We start from the raw sequence: 22,083 nt of genomic DNA, 5'->3' as shown, positions 1-22,083 counted from the left end.
TCAAAACAATGTCTAATAAAATCACATCAACATAAAAGCAAAACCCCCCAGCCCAGAACATTATTTACAAACAGACCAGACACAACTTTAAAAGCCAAAGGTCTGGCGAAACAATACTGTTTTTACTGCCTGTCTATTCTTTCAAAGGGATGGAGCCAGCTTGTCTTACCTTGCAAGGGAGACCCACAGTTGAGGTGCAGCTACAGAATGGGATCTTTTTCTCAAGCCTCTACCATAAGCTTCTTTCAACATCTATTGTTGAGGGAATCACTACAATTTTACTTCAGACATTTCCCCAAATGATGTTGCTATCATGCATTGCGCACACAGATCAAAATAGCCATCAAGCACATCAGCTAGCAGCCTGCCCAGTCAACTATGCACATAACTAACATTTAAAACTAGCTGATGCCCTGTGAGCCAAATGTAGGAGAAAACCAATAATCTTTGTCTGTTTGGATTCTATTTTCAAACTGTTAAAGAACAGCTACCCCATCCCCCGCAAACCACTACAATACTGTATGATAAATGTGGGATTACTCCAAGTTGACCCCATGCTTTGTTCTTCGCCTCCTGGGCACGCTGAGTGAAAAGATTTAAATATACATCTGATTTCCCAAGCATTCAGGCTCAAAGAATGTAGTGAAAGTGAAGTCATACTCAGGGCATTCACAAGCTCTCCTTGTGTCAAAGGTTGTTAGTTTTTCAGCTGCCAACTACAGTTTGATATGAGACTGTCAATCCTCTGTACAATACATATTTTTACAAAATCTTGATTTGGCTAACCGAAACTTGCTACATGTCTTCCGTTAAGAATTTAGGAACCACTAGCTTGTATGTAATGCCAATATACAAATATCAGCAAAAGCCTTCACATGACCCTGTTTTAACTGAGTTCTTCTACAAAACAGACAGTTTTAAAAGTGACTAAAAGAAGTTTTGACTGAATAAACCAGGCTTCATAAAGCAAGAGAATTGACAGGCCTCCCAGCTACAATAAGGAGGGCTATCTTGCTGTCACTTTAGGAACCCTGAAAGAGCAAAATTGTGCTATCTTGCCTCTTGGTACAAGTTTCATAATAATTATTTATCATAGTTAAAGTGTCCTATTTCGGGAATATTAAGGTGACAGCCGCTGAAATCAGTTGCCAAACAGATTTGCTAGAGACAATTTTTTAATATATTAACAGAGCTTGTGTTCAGGTCTTTACACTAAGAATTTGAGAAGCAAGAAACTGCAGTATCAATTAAAAATCTAAAAATCTACCGGTTTTGTTTTAGAAGAAAGTTTCCAACAGGCCCTCTGTTTATGAGTTCTGAAAAGATGCTCAGTATCTAAAATGACAGTATCCTTCAAAGCTCTAGAAATGGTTTCTTATAGTAAATTAGTTATGATCCAGTCAGATCAACTCCACTATTACCTTAGGTTTACCAAAAATAAAAAGATAAAAATGCCAGAGATTTTTGCTTCTAAAGACACAACTATTAATGTTTTAGAGGAAGTGGACACATCTTACTGGGTCACACTAGAAATACCCTTCAACAGGAAATAAGTTCTTGCTGTACATACAAAGTGTAAAAATATTCCAGAACTGAAAGGAAATGTAAGATTTTTTTAAATTCACAAGACACACTATAGCACAATCCAGAGCTCTATGAGGTTGCTGTATGAGCAGGGACTGTCATACTCACTTCAGTGGGAATGTGTGGATGCAGTAGTACCCAAAACTGAAGTAAATGAAAGACTTATGCAAGAACTTAACATGTTAATCAGAAGTTTCAGATCAGACTGTTAGAATCTATGAGTAAGGAGTTGTCATATTACAGCCTGACTGCAATAGGAATTGTTCCCAAACACTGCAATTGATCATTCTTGACAGTCTAACCATAGAGAATATTGGTTTGAAACTTTACAATATAGACCTCAACTATTCATACTGGCAAAGATACAAATATGTGTAATAACCAACTGTAATTGTGGTAAACACAATTTAAAACTCAACCTGGTCTGTATGACGGAACTCTTTGTCCTGTGCTACAGTCCTAATCCAAATCAGGCCTCTTGTAACTGGTATTTCCATAGGGGGAAAAGCTTCTAGTGAAGTTAATTGGAGCTCAACCCCACCCCCCTTACAAATAGAACAGATTTAGGCCACCTGGTGCTCTCCTGATGTTATCAAACACAACTCCCATCGACCCCAGCCAGCATGCGCAACTGTCAGGGGAGATGGGAGTTATATTCCAAAACAGCAGGATGGCCCTAGGTCACCTACCCCTGACATGTTTATATACTGGCCATCATTATCAAATTACAGGATGATGTACAAAATGCATTAAAAACAACAAAATAAAATGCAAAGATAAAAATAAAGAAAATCTATAAAGCTAGGTATTAAAATCAGCAAATGTCTGGGTATACAGATAAACTTTCAAGATGTGCATAAACACCATCAAGAATAGTGCCAGTCACACTGCAGCAGGGAGAGAATTCCAAAGACAGGGGCGCCACTACAGAAAAGGCTCTTCCCTGGTTGCTGTCCAATGTACCTGTGCAGGTGATGGGACAAACAAGAGGCCTGATCTGTAGATCTCAGAGAATGGTCAGTTTATATGAAATAGTGAGTGGGGAGTGGGAGAACAAAGTGTAAACTGATTATGTTGAAAGATTTGGAACATTTTGAGACTACACAAAACAAAGTAAAGATTCTGAAGCTATAGGTAATCCTTAAGTTTTGCCCACATCTTCAAACAGTGATTTTCTATTATCAAAATGCCCACTGTTATAACAGGAAGGAGGTCCAGTACAATTCAGGGAACTGTGGGTGGCAGGACTGTGCATCCACATTCTCAACATTTGCACATTTCTGCCAGGCTACCCTGTGTCAGGTTCAGGGGCCAGGTTTTGCCTAGTGTTTTGAGTACACTTTACTTTAGCCCATATGTGGCTGGCAGCCATTCACTTCAATAAGAAAAAGTAAAAGCAGTTGCATATATGTTTATGCCCTCTGTCTAGAGGGCAGGAGGATGCAAGCCTGAAACTTGCTTATATAGGTCATGAAAAAGTCTGTGAAAATTTCACTGATGGGGTGGGGAAAAGGCTTCCCCCCCTCCACCATCATTCTTTGAAACCTACTCCTTGCCACCACCTTTGCTTCTGCCCATACCTCACTTCTATCTGAAATGCCACCAGTTTCTCCATACCAGTTTGCACTGGATGGGGGCCTGTCTCCATGCTATGTTTGTGAGGATGAAGCACCTGTGGAAGTTTCTTGTGCTCTTTTACCCATTTTTGAGATGGCTGCTACAGGTAGAGCAAGAGGCAAGACCAGGCCTGCTTGAGCAGACCAAACCCTGCCCAAAGTTTCCCCAAGCAAAAACTGCAGCCTACTGGAAATGCAACGAGGAATGCTTTGCCTGCCCCCAAACTCAGCTCTTAGGGAAGGGGGCACAAAGCAAGGCTTTCCTTATCAACACCTGACAGTGAGCAGTTGCTGCTTTGGCCTGTTGAGAAGGCAGGGTGAACTCTGTGGAAGCAGGTCTCATCCTGACCCTTACCCAATTTGAGGCAACAGCTACAGAAGTGTGCCTATTCTTATACAAAGCTAAAAGTAATTAACAGCTAAGCTAGCCCACAAGGTGCATATTTGGCTTTCAAGATTCTCCTGCTGACTTTCAACAAGAGAAAGGGCCTTATCAGTGGATGTGACCAAATTATGGAACATTTTGCCCACTGAGGCTCAGCTAGCCCACTCTCTTGCTGTGTTCCATCAGATGGCTGGAAGGCCTTGGTTTTACCAGGTAGACAATTTCCTATCCAATTTCTTTGATTATTTGCAGAACCCATGTAACATATTTTTATGAAAACTTATTTTATTTTATAATTCATTTAATTGTTGTAAGGTCTGTAAGCACAAGAAGAGCCTAATATAAATCCCTAAATAAAGGACCAGTGTTAAGTATGCAACAACTGCTCCAGAATGCTGTGCAAATAATATTCGAGACACACTAAAGTGAATATTCTTCTGTTTTTTTTTCCTTAACTACTCAATTACTCTAAGAATGGATCATATTTACTTCAGAGATTGATGATCAGTGGTCCATAGTCCTACTTGCCATGGTAACTGTTTACTTACTTGCTTGCTGCTGAAGAGTGATAAGAGGAATCCCAGGCTTCCTCTCCAGTTTGGTGAAGGGAAGGGGAAAGGATTGTCATTGCTACAGTGCTATGCTCAGAAGCGCAGCTCAACTACAGGGAAGACACCCGCCCCCGCCCCCCAGCTCCAAGTTGGAGAGAAAGGCTAGGCTGCCACTTTGGAACTGGACACCCAAGACACTCCAAGTATCTTGGCAGCCAATACCAATTTCTTCTTTCACCTCCAACTTGGAGTTGGAGATGAGGTGGAGAGATTCCACAGAGCTACACTAGGCTTCAGCAACTGCAAGGATTATCCCCACTGCCTCTCTCTAGCTATACATTTGAAGCAGAGGAGGATATTGTTCTTGATCTTGCACAGAGGTGGAGGTGAAAAGTGAGCTTTCCGGTGGCTGCTGCTCTACTTGGGGAAGCTTTGGGCAGGGTTGGCTCAGCACATGTTGGCCTAGTCCTGCCCCATGCTTTACCTCTAGCAACCACCTCAAAGTTAGTCTCTTGAAGGTCCACTTTTCACCTCTACCTCTGTGCAAGATTGCAAACACCTCAATAAGTCCTTGGAAAAAAAGAACTATCTTAAGCTGCAATCCCATGCAGGTTTAGACAGAGAAAAGTCCTACAACTCCCAGCATGCTGGGAGTTGTAGGACTTTTGTCTGTCTAAACATACGTAGGGTTGCACCCATCATTGTCATTTCCCACCAGTTCACAGACCTGATATAAGACAGTGGCACCATTTTTAGGGCTTCCAACAGTGTATGGCACCATATATATCGGAGATGGGCAACATGCAGCCCTTATATGGCCTCCAACATCCCCAGTGTGGCCCCTGCTACCCCATGCTACCTATAGATAGATTTGTGGTAAGTTATTGAGGGGAAAATGAAACTCTCCCATTGCTCTCATTATGAATTGGGATGGGGGAGAAAAGAGAACGTGATCCCATTGCATGGGTAACAGGACAAACCACCCTGCCTTGCTGACTGTTTCAAGCCTATCAGGGTTGTGCTGCAAGACCTTCACACCGATCTTGATGTAATCGCACATAACTACACACGAATAGTTGGGGCAAAATGTGGAGGGGATGATCAATTTAATGCATATCCCATTGAAACTAATGCAATGTGAAGGAAAAACATCCTTATTCCCTATCAATGTTCTGCTCCAACTACTAGGGTCTGGATCAGGGGAGGAAATGTTAACCAGGCTGTCTTGGCAACAAGACTACATTCTCTTTTCTCCTCAACAGCTACCCCTTTGCAAATAGTTTCACACTCTTCTCAGAGGAATGTGAAATGTCACCAAAAGAGGAAGGATGTTTTGCTCGAGGTACAACTGTTTGTAAAACACACCCAACCACCATTTGGCTCACAACTAGTTTTACACACATTTTAAAGCATCATTGACTGGACTATATTTTTGAGAATCTATGATACTGAACATGACTGCTCATCCTGTTTATACTAAATACCTCTTCAGGGGAGATGTATATGGGATATTTAAACAACTTCCCCAACCCAAGATTATAGACCTTGAAAGATTAAATCAATGTTGGTCAGAAGGCAGATCTGGATCTGTTGGGAGATCTGCAGTAGATCGGCCATGACTTCTGACTCTCAACTGTTTAAGAGTAGCAAAAAAAAAAAAAAGACTCCTCCCTAATATTGCAGAAATAAAGAAAGCTTGGGGTAATCGAGATTAGATTTTTGTGAGGAAGGACTGTGAACGCCATTCAGTTTTGGTACTCAAAACGAATTCCTGGCCTCAGAATTCTTTAATTCTAAGTATAAGCCTTTTGCACCAGGCTCCGGATTGGTGGATCTCAAGATTCTACAAAAAAAAAAAAGGTAAATCCTGCAATCCTGAAGCCTGCCCACCCCTAGATTAAGCTACAGCAGCAGCTAGGCCATATTCCAAAAACTAGAATACATTTTCAACAGTTGTCTATTTTTTTCCATTCTGCTCAAGCTCATGTTTCATTGGATGAAAGTAATCACACTAGGTGACATTTCTTCTCTATTCTAGAAAAGCAGAGGACATTCCTACCATATAGAGATCTCTCATTAAACATAAAGACAACACATCAGCACACACACTGCAATATTTCTACTGCTCTACTGGAACCAATTACTACCCAGACACACACACCCACACCCTGCAGCTAACAAAAAAGGGAGAGATACAGCTAGGTGTGTTTGTGTACCAAGATTAGTTGCACTTTATAGGGTTGTGTTAGCCACGTGGGATTTTTAAAAAAATTAAGCAGGTTGTACATATGAACAAGTAAATTTAAAAGTCTATGCCATAGATTATTTTCAACAAAACACAAAGCAAAAATAAAGTGATTCAGCATAATTGAATTCTCCCAACAAAAAGATCCTCCTCTTATGAGCAAAGGAGCATAGCCTAAAGATTTACATTACCAGGAGTCTGAAATTAGAAAGCAAAAGCATGCTAACTTTAGTTCTGATCATGGTTTGTTTTGTGTAAGTCCAGGCAACCAGTAGCACCTTTCCCTAGTTACCATCCTCAGCTAAGCATGAGCCCAACACGTAGCAGCTGTCCTGCAGCCAGCATGTTAGTTGTTGTTTTTTAAAGACTAAATGAGTGTCTCTTAAACCTTTTAATAGAATAAACTGTCATGTCAGTACTGATGAACAGTGTAAATTCCCCAATCATTTTTGCTGCTGTTTTCCACTGATCAGTAGTTGGTCTAGTGAGTACAGTCTGCAAGGTTGATACAGTTCCCTCCCATCAAGGTAGCTCTTACACTTGCAAATCTAATTAAAAATATATCTTAACAGCACTTTGAAAGCTAATAGGGAATGAGAAAAAGCAGTGAAAGGATAGAGAGGGAGGACAGTGAATATACACCATCTATCCAAAGAGCCTTACCATGCAACACAATGAATTCCTTCCCAAATAACCAGGCTTTTCTGTTTCCACCTCCACCCATTCCAGGGAAGAACAGGTGCCATGCATCTCAGGCCATCCCTTTTTCAGTTCACTTGTCCCAAACATTCAGTTTGATCTGCCATCATTGGTAAAAGCAAGCAATAAGTACAGGGGTTTAAAACCAAACTCCCTATCCCTCACATAGGAAAGTTCCTAATCCACTTGTGGGGAGAGGGTTGTAGACAGCAGCAAGGTGGGGTGCGGGATAGGGAAGGTATTTGCTTAATGGGCAAAGATAAACTTAATACATTTGTTACTTTTTCGCTAAATACACTCTCAAAGCAACTTACAGAAATGTATACTTTATACCACTTCAACAGGCTTGGGTATGGGTTTCGTGGACTGCCAGATGCCTTTTGTTCCATTGTCTGTTCACTGACGAAATCAGATCCCCCCCAATTTCCCAAATTTGTGCAAATTTATATTGCACTAATTGGCACTCCCCCCGCCCTTTTTCCTGCTTTATCCTATGGGGAAAATGAGCATTTTCAGCTTTTTTTTTATTTGATGTATTTTTCTATAACTAAATTTGCATAAAATTCCAGGAAGTAAAAAAACAATCTGCAACTCTGCAGAATCCGTGCGACTTGGGAAAAGCTAGTCTGCTGGGGAATATATGGATCAGATTCATACAAATCCGATCTCATTTGATTCTGTCGCAGATTTCTCCGACATCCCTAGGCTCAGGTGGAATGGCTCCCTGTTCTATGGCCAGAGAAGCCTTGCCCCTCTAGCTCTGGATGATGGCAGATAGCAGGGAGCCAACTGCTGTCTCTTCAGCAGCCTTAATTTAAATTAGTGAGGTAGCGGCCTTCATAGTAGTCCTCCACCAGCTTGTGGCAGAACCTGATACAGATGAGTCATTACAGGACAAGCCACAGCTGTGGCCACCATGTTGCAGGCAGTTTCCATTTCTTGGTACTCTTTTACGCTTCTCTTCCCATCTACCCCCAAAGCAGGTAATATGTAACTATAAAAAAAACCCTCGATACCAAAAAACAAGGTATTTTTGTTTCCTACGTAGAAGTATTTTTTTAAGAGTACATCTCTTCCTACATCTGAACCAGACTACCATACTTCAGATTTCAACAGTGTCAATTACACTGCGTATTGGTAACTAAAAGAAATCAGGCAGGGGGTGAGGGATAAAGACATTCACTTAGCATCACACTTGAAGATGCACTGAGCAGCACACACAAGACCCGCCCACAGCCTCTCCAGAAATACCTGCAACCAGCTAATAGCAAATAGCAGCAGCAGAGGGCAGCAGCTCCAAAGAACAAGAAAGGGGCAAATGCAGATCTTCACCTGCTCTTTCTTAGCTGTTGTTCTCTTTTATACTGTTCTATATTTTATATTTTAACATTTTAATATGTGCCTGGGAAATATATTGGGTAACTCAGGGGGTTGGGGTATGTGTGCCCCCAGAACTGTGGTCACGGGTAGGGGGAAGTATGGTGTTGTGGGATTAACAGGCCAGCTGAGAAGAGGGGCTAGGTACCTTACAGCCATCCGCTCTTCTGGTTCTTCCCCCAACCAGAAGGGTCCTGGTGGCCTTACGAGCTTGCCCTCGGGTCTGGTGGAGCTGCTGAATGTCAGGTGAGTCCAAAATAAAATCTCCCTCATCCATGATTTGATTGTGGATGAGGGGGCTGACCTGGTATGTATTACTGAGACCTGGGTGGGGGAACTAGGAGGGGTTACTCTCTCCCAGCTGTGCCCTCCTGGGTACTCAGTGCAGCACCAACACCGACTCGAGGGTTGGGAAGAGGGGGTTGCTGTGGTCTATACGAATTCAATCTCCCTCTCTAGGATTCCTGTTCGTTTGAGTGCAGATCTTGTGTGTCTGTACCTTGTGTTGGGTACCCAGGACAGATTAGGGATTCTGCTGGTGTACCACCCACCCTACTGCCCATCAGACTCCCTGCCTGAGCTGATGGAGGTGGTCTTGGACTTGGTGTTGAGGACCTCTACGATGATGGTCCTGGGGGATCTCAACTTCCATGCCGAGGCCGCTGTATCCAGGGCAGCTCAGGACTTCATGACAACCATGGGGCTATCCCAACATGTCATCAGCCCAACACGTGTAAAAAGACACAGGCTTGATCTAGTTTTCTCGACTGGGCAGGAGGATGGTGGTCTGAAAGTGGGGGAATTAATGTCTGTCTCCTTGTCATGGTCAGATAACTTCCTACTGAGGTTTAGACTCTCGGCAGCCTTTCCCCTCTGCAAGAGTGGGGAACCTTTTAAAATGGTCCACCCCTGGAGGCTAATGGATTCCAATGAATTCCAGAGGGCTCTGGGGTTTTTCCTGCTGATATAGCTGGTGCTCCTGTCGAAGCCCAGGTCACTCTGTGGAATGCAGAGATGACTGGGGTGGTTAGCATGATCATGTTCAAGCGCCCTCTCCCTCCGAGTAGAGCCTAGCCAGCTCCTTGGTATACACCAAGGAGGGCAATAAACCAAGAGGGGAGACAGCTAGAACACAGGTGGAGAAAAAATCGTGCTGAGTCTGACCCAACACAGGTTTTGCCACCCTCAGTCACAGAGTAGGCCATGGGGTTCCACAGGGCTCTATTTGATCACCTATGCTGCTTAACATCTATATGAAACCACTAGGGGAGGTTATCTGGAGGTGTGGGCTGAGGTGCCATCAATATGCGAATGACACCCAGTTCTAACTCTCTTTTTCATCAAACCCAGGTGAGGCAGTGGCTGTTCTAAAGCAGTGCCTGGGCATGCTAATGGACTGGCTGAGGGCCAATAAACTGAAACTCAGTCCAGACAAGGCAGAGGTGCTATCAGTGGGTAATTTGTCTGCCCGGCTAGGTGATGTTCAACCTGTTCTGCAGGGGGTTGCACTCCCCCTAAAGGATCAGGTTCGTAGTTTGGGGGTGCTCTTGGATCCAGAACTGTCACTTGAGGCACAGGTGGACTCAGTGGCACGGAGCACTTTTTATCAGCTTAGGCTGGTATACCAACTACACCCTTATCTGGACAGAGATAGCCTAGCTACAGTTATCCATGCTCTGATAACTTCTCGTCTGGATTACTGCAATGCGTTATACGTGGGGCTGCCTTTGAAAACTGGAAACTTCAACTAGTCCAAAATAGGGCAGCAAGATTGTTAACAGGGAATGGCCAACGAGATCACATTACGCCAATACCTTTCCAGCTGCGCTGGCTGCCAGTCCATTTCTGGGCCCAATTCAAAGTGCTGGTATTAATATTCAAAGCCCTAAAAGGCTTGGGGCCAGGTTATCTGAAGGATTGCCTCCTCCCATATGTGCCTGCCCGGACCCCAAGATCATCCTCAGCAGTCCTTCTCCGTGAGCCCCTGCCAAACGAAGTGAGGTGGGTGGCTACCAGGAAGAGGACCTTTTCTGCTGAGGCACCCTGGCTGTGGAATGAGCTCCCTAGAGAGGTTCACTGGGCACCTACATTGTACTCCTTCGGGCACCAGGTGAAGACCTTTTTATTCTCCCAGTATTTTAGCATTTTAGCTTCCTAGTCTTTTAGCTTTGCTGTTTTAAATCTGTATTTTAAATCTCTGCATTGCTGTTAGGTTTTATTCTGGTTGTACTGTTATAGTATGATTTTAAGCTTTCATATTTTATATTGTTTTATGCCGTGCTTTGTGGTATTAATTTTTGTGAACCGCTCAGAGGCCTTCACCTATAGAAATGAAATAAATAAATTCACATAGCCTGTTTTACAATCCTAATGGAGCTTGATACAACCAGAGCATACTGATACTGGTGTACCACTCTTACAAAAACACTGCTGAAAGACACATACAATTGCATTTATGTGCCCTAAGAATATTCTCGGAACACCTGGAAAAGACCCTGATGCTGGGAAAGACTGAAGGCAAAAGGAGAAGGGGACGGCAGAGGATGAGATGGCTAGATAGCATCACCGATGCAATGAATATGAACTTGAGCACGCTCCGGGAGAGAGCGCAGGACAGGAAGGCCTGGCGTGCTATGGTCCATGGGGTCACGAAGAGTCGGACACGACTGAACAACAACAACAACAATATTTAGAATGAAGTTCTTCAGTGCAAGAAAGTACTTTGAAGAGCTACTAAGGAGAGAATTATTACTTTCAACTGTTCAAAGAGTTTTGTCATACCCCATTTTTTAAAGCATGGAAATGCTAGAGATATGGAATGAAAAACTTTTCAGGAAAGATCCTGTTAGTTTCTAGGCATTCATAATATGTGTAGCTGCTAAATATTGGACAATCCTAGCGACACGATCCTTTAAAACTCTCAGTGTAAGAAGTTAGCTTCACAGATTATATGGGTCATGCTTGCACTGGGTAGTGAAGAATAGTATCTGTTCTGGTTTTCCTTATTGGATTTCTTCCCTTCAGGTTGCTATAAGAAGAGTTCCTGTACTTTAACTGATTGCAAAGAATTAGAATTTTGACAGGCACATTTTCACTTGCTGAATGATGGGAGAAACTGTCTGCTGAGGTTATCAGCAGACAGTATGGCCTGCTTATCAACATCACGATCATGTTACATGGCACTGTGGATGGCACTAGACAACCACAAAAGTGGAGTCTCAGCATTTCCTTTTCCTTGGACTCATCATTCCCTGGTTGTTGTACAACTTCGCAAAAAAGTGGTTTTAAAAGCCTGATAATAAACCCAGTAACTGCATTCAGTGTTTTACTGATGCTGCTCTCAAAATAATGGTGCTAATGTCTTAAACACTTTTCTTCCCACTAAGTTCCCAGAATGGATATTTCAAGACTGGAACCTAAATCTGCAGATCACATCACTGAAGCAACTGGAATTTGCATAGTTGTTGTTGTTGTTGTTGAGTCATTAAGTCGTATCTGACTCTTCGTGACCCCATGGACCATAGCACGCCAGGTCTTCCTGTCCTCCACCCTCTTGTATTTGTATCCTGCCCTTTCTCCAAGGAGCTCTAGAGTGGCTCACATAGTGCTTACTGTAGATTCCCACTGAATCTACAGTAAGATTCCCACTGCATCTATAGCTTTAAGGATGTCACTACATCAGCCACAATGTAAGGGTAAGATGGTAGTTTTAGGTTGCCTAATTACAAAATGCAATGTTTCCTCATGATCATGAGCTAAACTTTAGGATAGTATTTCCATGGAAACTGTTGACCACTTTGGTACGCAGACCTGTTTGTTATGCTTGGAACTTTCAAGTTACTGCAAGTTTAGAGCATCATCCTTTTCCACAACAATACAAAACAAGAAAGAGGCACACGACAAGCATAACAAAAGTATATGCTAACATCTGCCATTTAGCAATTATTTGTTTGACATATTATGAGTAGCTCTACTATGAGTACTTACTTTAGAAAAATACAGATACCTAAAGCACTAAGAAAAGTCATTTACTACACTCAAGCATACACCAATGTTGTATGTATGGCACAGTACACACTTGTGTATACTGTGCCCAACTTATGTTTGCACAATCGAGAGAGATATGCATTTTTCCTTTAAAAACAACAGGTATTAGCTAAGGAGCCGCCTGTCAGATGATACAGTAGAAACCCCAGGGGAAAGTAATTTAAGATTAAAAGGATAACTATACCAACTTTATCTAGAGCTGGGGTCCCCAACATGGTGTCCATGGGCACCAATGAGCTCACAGCTACCTCCCTTGGTAGCTACCAGGTTCCCTGCCAGTCCTGATTTTGAAAAAACATACATACATTAACTGGGAGGCTAGCATGCTGCAGAGTGAACTGGGAAGTAGGCATCCTGTAAGTGGGCCCAAGAGGCATTCCTAGAAAATAAAAATGGTAGGTGGCTGCCAAGTACTGTTTTAAAGCATGCCCAGCCACCAAGAAAATGTAATCTGTAGGTGGAAGGGAGTGTCCTAGGAGGATAGAGGGGCTGGCAGGCAGCATCCTGGGTGTGTGTGTGTGTGGGGGGGGGGAGTGTTTTGTCTGTGCTGTGTGTGCATGTCACCCGTTGTTTTTAAAATTACCTGGTTTGCATGATCACCATAGTGGCTTGTTTAAGCTGCAGCGAATGCTGAGCATCATTTGCCTAATTACTTGCCCAGGCACAGCTTATCATGTTGTCTGAACCCAGGTGGCATTGCTTGTTTGAGGGTGAAAGAACCCTCAAACAAGCCATGCTGCCCAGGTGTGGACAACACAAAAAGCTGTGAGGGGCAAGCTGCAACACAAAAAGGGGCAAGTAATTAGATAAATTCAGGGGTAGGCAACTTGTGGCCCTCCAGCTGTTCTGGCCTACAACTTCCATGATCCCTCACCACCATTGGCTATGCTGGTGTGGACTGATGGGGATTTGTAGGTCAAAACATCTGGAGGGCCACAAGTTGCCCACCCCTGACTTCAGTTGTAGAAAGTTGGAATATAAATAAGTTAAATAAAATAAGTGCTATGAGCAAACTTAAACTATACAATATAACTACAATGGCCATTTTGGCTGAATTAAGTGATATGTGTCTGTCTCTTTATTTGAAAACTTCAGGAGTACGACAGAGGCCAAGCTGCATAGCCTAACATCAGCAGAATATGAAGTAGATGGAAAGACAACTGCGTATAATATTTTTATTTATTTATTTATTTATTTATATACCGCCCAATAGCCGAAGCTCTCTGGGCGGTTCACAAAAACTAAAATTAATATTAGTAGATTTATGTAAGTTAGCTTGGATAACATTTTTATATTTTGCCTAAATTAGACCTAAACTAAACTGTGGTGAAAAACAGTATTCAGGTTGAACCAATTTTCTAACCCAAGTTGCCACACTTCAAATTTTCATGCATCGTTCTGCATCTCAGAAGGTATTGAAATTTTCAACTAAAAATTCAGGTATCAAATTTAATACCCAAATCTGGTTCAGCCCAGTTTTAGTCCTCTACTGTTGGTGTGTATGGATTACGAATGTTAGATCAAGTTATACCAAACAACTTTCCAAACAGTGTTCAATATTTAAAGTTGCAAGATTTCTCCAGCATTAGACATGCTTTATGAAATAATATTTATGAATTACTTAAATTCTTAGTTCCTGGGTGCATGTCAATAGCTGGGATTTCTTATGAACTTGACACCTATTAACACCATTTCAGGAAAAGATTTGAGAAAAAATCAAGTGTGGCAAAAGCATTTATTCTTATGTCTGCATTTTAAGTTGCAAAATTTGGAACTTATACAGAATTCCTTTCAGGTGTACTAAATTTACAGCTTTCAAACATATGTACATGACAACTGTTATATTCAAGTATTAATAAATACTCAGGAAAGTTATGGCTTGGGTATATCTTCATGGGACTAATTTTACCAAGATTATGGAATGTGCTTAATCTAATAGGGAGAATATGTCAGACATTGGTGCAGGTGCCTCTGACAGTATTAGGGTGCAATCCTATGCACGTTTAGGCAGAAAAAGTCCTACAACTCCCAGCATTCCCCAGCTAGCCTTGCTGACTGGGGAATGCTGGGAGTTGTAGGACTTTTTTTGTCTAAATGTGCATAGGATTGCGCCCTTAAAGTATTTTATTAACACACTATACTAACCAATTGAGGAGAGGATAGCACAGTAATGATATTTAGAGATTTACAATTTAGGTCAGATACACCTAAGTTAGCACACAAAGATGATATACCTTTATACTACTAAGGGGGTGGGGGGAGAAGGGAGAAAAGATATTGACATCAATTTACAGTTCAATAAGGAGGCAAAGGTATGAAGCAGAAAAAGTATTTAATGAGTCCTTTCTTAAAATCTATCTTTTAAAAGCAGTGTATATTACTCCATTAAGGCAGCAACAGCACTTAATTTGGTGTTACAACCAAGTAAAAACCACATTTCTGGAGGTCAGTTTATTGTAGTCTGTTCTCCATAAGACTGGTGACAAAAAATATCACACAGGATTAGCAGTAGACATGGTACCTATCTTTGAAAGGCAAGAGATCAACAACCCCTTTATGGAAGAGATTTGGTATAGAGATGATTTCAATTGTCTATTTGTGGCAAAGGTTTAAGGGTTAACTTCCTCTAGCAATTTTGATCAGCAAACATTTGCAAGTCAAACAGGAACCTAATGCTGAGAAATCCCTATTATCAAGCCTCTATTATCTAGCCTATCCAGTGATGGTTAATGTAGAGCAGCTCAAGTTATTCTTTATTTGTTATAATATTATATTACTTTTAGAACCACCCAATAATAAAGCAAAAGCCTTTCTCCAAAATGAGAGCACATAGGTGTGATGATTTCAACCAAAAATCATGAAAAATGAAAAAAATACCTGGAATGACATTGTACCCCACACACCTTTTATTTTCTCCAAGCCATACATGCTGCAGCCAAAATGTTTGTGCTAAACAGCCTCAAATCTGTTTTTCTAATATTAAGCACAAAGGAAAAACATTGACAGCAAGCATGGTAAATAAATCCCTCCCTTGAGAATGAAAGCAGCAGACAGGAGAAGGCTGACATGCATGCTAGAGAAACCTCACACACCATTTTTTTTTCTACCTGCACAAGTTGCCATTTGCTGCAGCCGTCAGAATCCCTTTTCCCCCCGTTGATTTCAAAAGCAAGGTATTCAGGCACTCTCTCAAGGCATCTGTTGATATGCTTTAGAAGTATGATATTCCAATTAAGAGCATATTTAAGAGAAAATCCATTTTCTTTCCTGCTCAGGTAAACATGTTTACAGCTCCTGCCCAGAGACTGGGTGGTTCAGACTCGCATGTCACACACATGTCGTCAGCAACAAGAAAAGCCCCTTTCTCTATCATTAACATTTTAAATAAGGTAACGAGAGGAGTACTTTCTGAACTTACCTTTAATATAGCCTCAACATTAAACACACACATACACAAACGTGTGGTCTAAAACAGGAAATTAGCATTGTAATACCCCGTATATATCCTGATACGTGCTATAAATAAATCCACCCCACAGAGCTGGGAACTATTCACAACCATCAGATCAACTTGCTAGAAGGCCAATGTTTATGTGCCCGTTTCACACGTTAAGTATCATAAGTCGTGGCGCCCTCCCGCCCCCCGGGAAACCATAATTCCTTCTCGGATATGTTAAAAACCCGTGCAAAACGTCATGATCTCGGACGAACCGCTAAAACCCTTCCTATCCATAACCGTATACAGGAAATGCCACACGAAAGCTTGAAAATAAAGCTGCCAAGAAAGATTACAAAACCTCCCGTTTTACATCCTATGAAGTCACCCGCTTTCCCGTTATTTTCTAGAAGAAATGAGAAAAAAACAACAACAATCCAACAACAAGAGAAGTTTTGTGTATTTATTCCCCCACTTTTCAACGTAGGTTCCGAGCTCATTTCAAAGTATTACGTATGTAACCAGAAAAAGAGAAAGAGACAACCCTTAAATCTGAAAAGTAAGCGTCATTCCTTATATAGGCTGCAGCAGTTCTTCGCCAGCCAAGGGGGTGAGGTGGGGGGCGCAGCGGCCAAACCGTTACCACCCATTATTATGATTATTATACAAACAGGTACCTCGAAATCCAAGAAGAGGGCGAGAAAGAGAAACTTAGCTGATTCACGTTCCCTCCCCAACCCACAGAGAAGCTTTCCTTTCCCCCATCACGTTGATAAAGGAGGGGAGAAACAAACAAAAAACAGAACACCCACCCCACTTCTAACACTTCTGCCAAGATTTGGAGGTTGGCGGGGGGGTGGGAGGAGAAACAATATGTTCAATGGCTACGGAGATAAATCAACATGCACTGCGGGCACTAAAAGAGGCGGAGGCGAAAGTACGGGGGTGGGGGAGAGAGAAAAAGCAGAAAGGGGAGGAGGAGGGAGGAGGGGGTCCCTCTCAAGGCGATCTCAGGGGTGCGCATGTGGTGCGTTTCCCTGGCAAAAAAATAAAAATAAAATCAATACACACTGCAGCAAGCAACAGTGCTTCAATGCCCCCCCCTTCTTTCCCCGTCGGGGCCAAAACACGCCACACTCTTGAGAACGAAGTCCCCATTATAGTTATCGTGTGCCTCGACGTTTCGTTGCACGTCTGGCAGCCAGGTAGTTGAGGAGTTACACGCAGTTTCTCTCCCCAGACCCAAACTAAAGCGTCTCCGCGCCCCCCACCCCACCCCCCCGTCACGTCCCGCAGCACCCCAAAACAACAACAAACTAGGAGGAAGGAAGAAAAGAGCAGAGGGGCGCCAGCGAAGCGCTGCGTTTCACTCGGACTTTCCCAGCGTGAGGGGGGGAGGAGGAGGGGGAGGGCAAGACGCCCCCGAAAAAGTTTGGGGAGCGGGGCTGGCGGGGGCGTTGCCCCCCACTCAGAGGCCGGCGGGACCCGCCTGAGCTCAGGTAATAAGTTTCCAAGTTGGGGCTGCGAAGGTCGCCGAGAGGCGAAGGAAGGCCGCTCGCAAGGGCCGGACTGCGGCGACCCCCTTTCGCCCTCCACACGGAGAGGGAAGCGGGGCGGAAGGACCGGACGATGCCGCCGCCGCTGGGGCACAATGAAGGGGGACGGGAGAGAAGAAGCGAGGAGGCTGAGGCGGCGTGTAACGGTCCCCGAGCGGGCGAGGGCTCGCGAGCAGCAGGCTGAGCGAGGAGGCACCGCTAGGCGGAGAAGGAGGCAGCTCGGCGGGGAGGGAGAGCGAGCGAGCGAGCGAGCGAGGAGGGAGGGAGGCACCAGGTAGCGGATCTAACGGTGCAGGGGGAGCCGGGCTCTCGGCGAGGAGCACCCGGGAATTACTTTCTACTTCTCGCCTCTCTCTCTCCCCCTCCGCCGCTTTCTCCTTCCCTTCCTCCCCCCTCACTCAAGAGCTCAGCCCGACCCCCGGCCCGGTCCCCCGAGCGGCCCCAGCGTAGCACGGGCCGCTGCCCGGCGGAGCTGACTGACCGTTATTGCGCCTCGGGTTCGCCTGCTTCCTGCGCTTACACCTGGGGCCATCCGCCATGATCCTCTCGCTTGTGTCTAAATGCTCCAGTCACCTCCTCCCCCCTCCCCCTCGCTGCTCTCCCCCCCCTCAACCCCCGCCCGGACCTGGTTTACGACACTGGGTGGTTTGGTGTGTCTGGGTTTTTTTTTCTTGGTTTTTTTTTTTTTTTTTTACTTTTTTACATCACCTTCCTACACCTAGTGCTCGGCCGCCGGAACCTTGTTGCCAGGGGAGACGGCCGCTTTACGGCAGCACGTTTGAACCGGCAGGAGGGAAAAGTTTCTCCCTGCTTGCCGCACGCAGGTACTCTGGAGCGCGCGGGGAGGGGGATACTGAGAGAGCGGGGATGGGCTGGAAGGGGGGGGTTCCCCTTTACGGGGGGGGAGTCCAAAGGGAGGGGCAGGAGAGAGAGAGAGAAATCTCAGGCGCGCGAAACTGTGTGAGCGCGCGGGAAGTGGCCGATGCATAAGCGAGCGCGCCTCAGCCCCTAATGTGCCCGCTGACCAGGCTTCCGTTAGTCGGGGCCCGCCGTCCGCGCGCTTATCCACCTCCGTGGGGGCGGGGGGAGCTAGTGGGGACACGCACACCCAGGCTTGTTCCTGAAGGACCAGCGGGCGCGAACAGTCATTTGGAGGTCAGCTATTGGCATGGGAGGAACGTGGGAAGTTGTGGTCTTCGGGGTTGTGGTCTTGGAGTTGTGGTGCACGGCTCGATGAAGACGTGGGCCCAGTGTGCGGCTGCCTTTTTTTGGGGGGGGGGGAGAAGGCAAATCCCGTGTTAAGCATAATTAGGAAAGGAATCGGAAATAAAACTGCCCAGATTATCCTGCCCTTAGACAAAGCTATGGTGCAACTGCACTTGGAATACCATGTACCGTTCTGGTCGTCGCACCTAAAAAAAGAATATCGTAGAGTTGGGGAAAAAAGTGCAGAAAAGAGCAACTAAGGATGAAATCCTATGCATGTTTAGACGGGGGGGGGGAAGCCTACAACTCCCAGCATGCCTCAGCCAGAACGCTACATGGTAGGAAGGTGATGCTGGCTGAGGCATGCTGGGAGTTGTAGGATTGTTTTCTCTCTAAACATGCATAGGATTGTGCCATAAGGGTGCAATCCTATGCATGTTTAGATAGAAAAAAGCCCTAGAGCTCCTAGCGCTCCTCACCCAGCATGGAGTTGTAGGACTTTTTTCTGTCTAAGCATGCATAGGATTGTGCCCTTAAACGATCAAGGGGCTGGAGCAACTCCCCTATGAGGAAAGGTTACAAAATCTGGGGCTGTTTAGCTTTGAAAAAAGGCAAGCAAGGAGAGACATGGTAAAGGCATTCAAAATTATGCATTGTGTGGAGAAAATGGGTCGGGACACATTTTTCTCCCTATCTCATAATACTAGAATGAAACTGGTTGAGATTCAGGACAGCTGAAAGGAAGTACTTCTTCATACAGCACATAGTTAAACTATGGAATTAACTACAACAGGATGTAGTTATGGCCACCAGTTTGGATAGCTTTAAAGGGGGTTTAGACAAATTTATGGAGGATAAGGCTATCAGTGGCTACTAGTCCTGATGGCTATATGCTACCTCTAGTATCAGAGGCAATATGCCTATGTACACCAGCTGCTGGGGAACCTGGGCAGGAGGGTGCCGTTGCACTTGTGTCCTGCTTGTGGCATTCCTGTGGGCAGCTGGTTGGCCACTGTGTGAACAGAATGCTGTGCTAGATGTACCTTTGATCTGATCCAGCATGGCTCTTCTTTTGTTCTTATGAAGGATACAGGGGGCAGCAAATATAAAGCGCCCTTACTATCTTGTGATTGCAATGTTGGACAGTTGGCTAGTCAGGTGCTGTCAGCCTTTTCTAGGACTGGTCAAATATTTTCAGATACTTCATGAAACTAAGGCTGCAGTCAAGTACACACTTCCTTGATGCCAATGGAGCTTACTTCTGAGTCAACGTGGATAGGAGCAGGTGGCACAAATGCCCATGGTCTCCTTGTTTTGCATCATTTATTTATATATTTAAAATATTAGTATCTTGCAAAGCTTCCATGGTTGTTTACACTAACAAAATGGAATACAAAAATGGAAATAAAGCCAAGGAAGCAGTGAAAGTCCCTTGCTCTTTCCCTACCACCCCTTTGCAGGAATCAGGGGACAGATTATTTATTTTATTACATTTCTAATAAGTGTAATAAATAGCCAAAGCTCTCTGGGAAGTTCACAAAACAAAACTTAAAACCATAAAATACCAAAATATAATAAAACATAATATAAAGACTTTAAAGAAATAGAATAAAACTGAAGTGAAAACAAAAGTAAAAGCTAGCTAGTAACAGTGCAAAGATCTAAAAATGCACTAACACCGTATTTTAAAACTGAAAGACTAAGGGTGCAAACCTCTGCATCTTTAGACAGAAAAAAGGCTTATCACTCCCAGCATGCCTCAGCTAGCATGGCTCACTGGGGCATGCTGGGAGTTGTAGGACTTTTTTCTGTTTAAACGTGCAGAGGATTGCACCTTAAGAAACCTGTGAGAATAAAAAGGTCTTCACCTGGAGCTGAATAGACCACAATGTAGGTGCCAGGTGAGCCTCTCTGGGGAGGGCATTCCACAACTGGGGTCCTACCACTGAAAAGGCAGAGAAATACATGACCATTTAGCTTCAAGAACCCTCTGTCCTTACTACATTGTAAGCCACATGAAGCAATAGGAGCCAAAATCAGCAATGTAGAAGCCATTTCTGTGTGTAATATGCTATCAATATTGAAAGCCACCTGAGTGGGGGCAGGGAGATAAAACATTGCTAGTAGTCTAAGCAATGGTCTTTAGGAATGTTCAGAAGCCCCCCCCCCCCCCAATCCCTGGCAGACAGTGTGGTGCAGCGAATAGAGTGTTGGACAGGGACTTGGGAGATTCGGGTTGTAGTCCCCACTTGGCCATGAAGCTCACTGGGTGACTTTGGGCCAGTCATGGACTCTCAGCCTAACTCACTTCCCAGGGATGTTGCAAGGATAAAATGGAGAAGAGGAGGACCATGTAAGCCACCTTGGGCTCCTTGCAAGAGGGGAAAAAAAGTGGGATATAAATGCAGGACAGGAAGGCCTGGCATGCTGTGGTCCATGGGGTCACGAAGAGTCGGACACGACTGAACAACAACAACAAAAATAAAATCATTCAATCTATAGGCTAAAGGATAAGGTTGAAGGTGATATGAAAGACTTCAGGTGAGACCTTGGAAAGCCAGTGCCAGTCAAAACATGTAATCCGACATGACATAAGCCTGCTTGTATTCCTTACCCCAGTGGCCAATGGAATCCAAAATCATAAGTTGAATATGATGATAACACTGATGTTAGGAATTATGCTAAGTGGAACATTCACATAGTAAGGTAGTATACTTTTGAATACTAGATGAAGGGGATGGCCTTTCCCTTCATGCCCGGTTGCTGTTGGAAATTGAATGCTGGTCTAGATAGACTTTCGTCTGATCCAAAAAGGCAACTGTATTCTTAAATAGAGAAGACTACAGGAGTAAGTCCCACTAAATTCAATAAACTATTTCTGAGTAAACGTGCGTAGGATTGGGCTGTACAAGGAGAATGAAGCTCAGCTCCTCAGATGGATGATGATGGAGGAGGAGTTCTACCAGTTAGAAGGCTGTGCATTAGAGTATCATTCCAGATCTGTAATACAGCTTTATCTGGTCTAATTGCTACTCTAAGGGACAGGGATTTACTTGTCATGTACTTAAAAGTCTAGGCGTTGCCATAGGATGATTTGCAGAGTCAACAATAATTATTTTACAGGACTTTTTAAAAAAAGTAGAGAAGGTGTATGCCAGCTCAACATTAGTAACTTGTAACTGTTTTTTGGACTTACAGCATCTAGCAGTTGGAATGTTAGACAACAAGGGAGTTAAACGAGTGATGAGTTATTTGCCTCTTGTCCTCACTGTGGAAGATATAGGGCACATACCGAGGCCTGAACTGATTTTTTCAGGAAGGGATTCTGAAGAACAGGCACATGGTGACAAGAGACAAAGTTCTAGGGCTTATGATTGCTTC

The 22,083-nt window shown here is 43.9% G+C and overlaps 1 protein-coding gene across 6 annotated transcripts in view; it reads right to left on the bottom strand.

Annotated features, from left to right (window-relative positions):
- The window catches only part of ZEB1 (zinc finger E-box binding homeobox 1), a 108,051-nt gene extending 89,997 nt beyond the window's left edge, over nt 1–18,054 (bottom strand). For 3 of the 6 annotated variants that reach the window (XM_084859166.1, XM_084859165.1, XM_084859170.1), the window contains exon 1: nt 17,978–18,054. In XM_084859166.1, coding sequence (XP_084715292.1) covers nt 17,978–18,028 — 51 coding nt within the window. In that variant the 5' untranslated portion in view covers nt 18,029–18,054. Of the gene's footprint in view, nt 1–7,044; nt 7,181–15,611; nt 15,827–15,922; nt 16,089–17,977 lie in introns of those variants that run through there. The other 3 variants (XM_084859169.1, XM_084859167.1, XM_084859171.1) reach the window with 3 other exon arrangements.
- Between the last annotated feature and the right edge of the window lie 4,029 nt (nt 18,055–22,083).

This window comes from Heloderma suspectum, chromosome 5 (assembly GCF_057233095.1).
Source record: "Heloderma suspectum isolate Gila_16-S chromosome 5, 16-S_ref, whole genome shotgun sequence".
Lineage (NCBI taxonomy): Eukaryota > Metazoa > Chordata > Lepidosauria > Squamata > Helodermatidae > Heloderma > Heloderma suspectum.
The sequence above is the reverse complement of the archived record's forward strand: the minus strand, read 5'-3'. Positions and strand labels throughout refer to the sequence as shown.